Source organism: Haliaeetus leucocephalus, unplaced genomic scaffold, assembly GCF_000737465.1.
Source record: "Haliaeetus leucocephalus isolate CR32 unplaced genomic scaffold, Haliaeetus_leucocephalus-4.0 Scaffold339, whole genome shotgun sequence".
Taxonomy (NCBI): Eukaryota; Metazoa; Chordata; class Aves; order Accipitriformes; family Accipitridae; genus Haliaeetus; species Haliaeetus leucocephalus.
Genome location: NW_010972775.1, coordinates 7,016,432 through 7,019,375, shown reverse-complemented (window position 1 = coordinate 7,019,375; position 2,944 = coordinate 7,016,432). Strand labels below are relative to the sequence as shown.

Genomic DNA, 2,944 nt, shown 5'->3' with positions numbered 1-2,944 from the left:
GGGCCCCGGGGCCAGCCGCTCGCCCGGCCGGTGACACACGGCCTCGCAGAACCGCGCCCTCAGAGGCGCCGCCGCCGCCCCGCCCCGTGCCCGCCCTTCCGAGGAGCGGCGAGGGCTCAGCCGGCCGCCCCGGCCCGGGAGCGGCACAGCGCGGAGGAGCGCGGCCGCGTAGCGGAGGAATACCGCCGGTCGTGTCCCGACGCCCCACGCACGGACGGCTGAAGAGAAAGGGCGGTTGCCACCCCCGCCCCACACCACCCCGGCAGCACCTACCGGGCCGGGCGCTGCCCGAGGGCCCCTGCCGGGCCGGCACTTGCTGGGCATCATGGAAACCCGCTTCCCTCAGCGCCTCACCGCACCTCACACCTCCGCGCCGGCCGCCGCCTCTGTCGGAAATCTCTCCGCCGTTACCGGGGCGACCGCCGCTTCCGGCCCGCTGCCGGCAAGCCGCGCCCTTGCTCCGCCTGCTGGCTGAGGCGGCGCTGAGTGGCGGGAAGCCGTGAGGTGTCGTCGCGCCGGGCGGCCGTTCCGCTCTCCCCCGCTGCCTGCTTCGGAAGCGACGGTGCCCGGCGAAGCGGCCTCAGGTAGGGGGCCGAGGGGTAGGGGTCGGGGAGGCGCGGGAGGGGGCCTCGCAAGTGCGCGGCGGTCCGCCCGTCTGCCCCCTCTTCCCCCCCAGTAGTAAAAAGACGCTAGTACGGTTCTATTTTTCTGAATTCTAAATGCTAATTCTGAAGCGACTGTGTATGAAAACCCGTGAAAAGGCAAGAAGCTGGACGTACCTTCCAGGTTCCCGTTCTGCCTCAAGAAGTTGCCTTGTTAGGCACATACTTGTCACAACATGTGAAAATCTGACTGGGAGAGCTTGGGTGCCGCCGTGGTGTGCTGGGAGTCCCGTCTGTTGATCGGTACCTCGGTCTGGCGTCACCTCTTGCGGCTGGCGGGTCAGTACCTGCTAACCCCAGAAGCCCTACAGACGGGCAGCGGATGATTTTAAACACGGACATCGAGGACTCCCTCAGCGGCTAGAAAAGCAACGGCGTGGCTGGCTGTGTGCGGAGGGGCTGTGAATTGCCTCGTGGTGTCTTCCCCATCCACATCCCGGGTTTAGCTTTCTGTATTGTTGGTTTAGTTACCGTTTGCTGAAAGGCTGATAGAAGTGTAACGGAATTATGACTGACTTTGTGAGAAATACAAAATATGGGTGTGGGTTTTTTATGATAGGTAGACAATACTGTGCCAACAAGGAATGTGCCATGATAAATCTGTCAAAGGTTTTGCACAGTTGAAGTTCACGGGATCGTAATCCTAACTGGGTATCAGAAGATCAGCTGAGGTATGGGTTTCCCTCTAAGGGACTTGTCTACATTATTCGTTTAGTTTTAAGTTCTCCCACAGTTACAAATACTGCTTGATTTCTGCTGGTAGTTAAGCTTATAGAACATTGCTATATTAAAGAAAAAAAAATTAGCCTGGTAATTTTGATGGAAATCTAATCAACAGGGTGTTTGAAACAACATCAATCTTCATCTACACTAGTTCTCTCAACATTATCAATATCTTTGTAGCAGACTACAAGGATGATGACAGTAGGACTCCTCAAAGAAATGAGCTAAACATTGACAAGGCCAAAGGCCAATTCTGTGCGGCGGCCACTGGTAAAGCAAAAAAACAGATCTAGTGCCCTTCCCTATAAAATCAAGTTCTCTTAACCTCGACAGAAGGACTCATCAGATAAACTGAAATGTCTCAAACATCATTTAGGTTAGCTGTAGCACAAAATAGTTCTTTGCTCATAGTGGTCCTAACCTTGTTCCTACCCAGGGATTCCCACGCACTCAAATACAAAATCAGACCCACAATCCCTGTACGTACTCTCTCCTAGGATGTGTATTTTGTGTTTGTATTTCTGCTCCCGCTGAAATCAATAGCAAAGTGATGACATACCCAAGGCCTATTACAAAATGCTGTCCATTAGCAGAGAACTAGAGATTTGGTTAGTGATGCATGTAAGCATACTTCATAAACAAAATATTTCGTTGCTTAAGGCGTGTTAAAAAATGAGCCAAACCCACTGAGGCAGAGTGGTAGTCCCATTATGTGTTCAAGCCAGCAAATCTGACTCATGAGGACTGTTTGTCACAGTGGTGAGAAGAACCGGCCCCTGAGCGCAGTCTCACTTTTTGTCCATCCAGATTTTTAAGAAGAAAACATTGAGGCAGTAGAGTGGAGTACAGTTCAGATGAATTGTACAGGCAAAACCAAGGATGCCACAAACGAAGCGGTGACTTCAAGATCCAACCTGCATCTAGCAGTTTGGGTTCAGCTGGTGTTGAAAGAAAGATCTTCCCTGACTGAAGAATGAGTATTTACATGGTGAATTGAAATGCTTTAAATTCTAATCCTGAAAACATGAATGTTTATTTCATGTTAATTGCTGAAACAGTCCACTGAAGTACAGTGCAATAGTCTTAAGTTCAAAATAAATCAACGCGTAAGTGTTTCAGAAAAGGGGCCTCTATTTTAGTAAGTTCTTATGGGGGCGTGTTTTGATTCTGTTTAAGTACCATGCAGAATTATAGAGGAGTGCTCTACAGAACTAACACGTATCCGGTCATGTCCTTGTTCACTCGGTTTTCTTATTTCAAAACCTCATCCTCGGCATTGAAAACCACACTTAGCCCAGCGTAACCTTTTTGAATTTCTTAAAACGCAACGCTCTAGTCAGGACGCAGCAGCGCAGCCCCAAGGCTGCACAAGGAGATGAGAAGCCGGGGCGTTGCTCTTCGGTGAGGAGCCAGTTGTTTTGAAAGAAAAGCAGTCCCAGTTCAGTCGTCGACGGGCAAGAAACTTTAACCAGCCTGCAGCCGGGCCCCCGCGCTGGGCGCAGCATCGCCGGAGGAGGGACGGACCCTGCGGCTGCCCCCGCCGGGGCGCGCCCGGGGGA

The 2,944-nt window shown here is 52.4% G+C and overlaps 2 protein-coding genes across 2 annotated transcripts in view; one reads left to right on the top strand and one right to left on the bottom strand.

Annotated features, from left to right (window-relative positions):
* The window catches only part of LRRC49 (leucine rich repeat containing 49), a 52,660-nt gene extending 52,333 nt beyond the window's left edge, over positions 1–327 (bottom strand). Inside the window, exon 1 of the mRNA XM_010571750.1 lies at positions 274–327. Within this exon, the coding sequence (XP_010570052.1) occupies positions 274–327 (54 nt within the window). The remainder of the gene's footprint in view (positions 1–273) is intronic.
* A 919-nt stretch (positions 328–1,246) lies between these two features.
* The window catches only part of LOC104834708 (la-related protein 6-like), an 8,974-nt gene continuing 7,276 nt past the window's right edge, over positions 1,247–2,944 (top strand). The window contains exons 1-2 of the mRNA XM_010572268.1: positions 1,247–1,299; positions 1,501–1,655. Coding sequence (XP_010570570.1) covers positions 1,247–1,299; positions 1,501–1,655 — 208 coding nt within the window. The remainder of the gene's footprint in view (positions 1,300–1,500; positions 1,656–2,944) is intronic.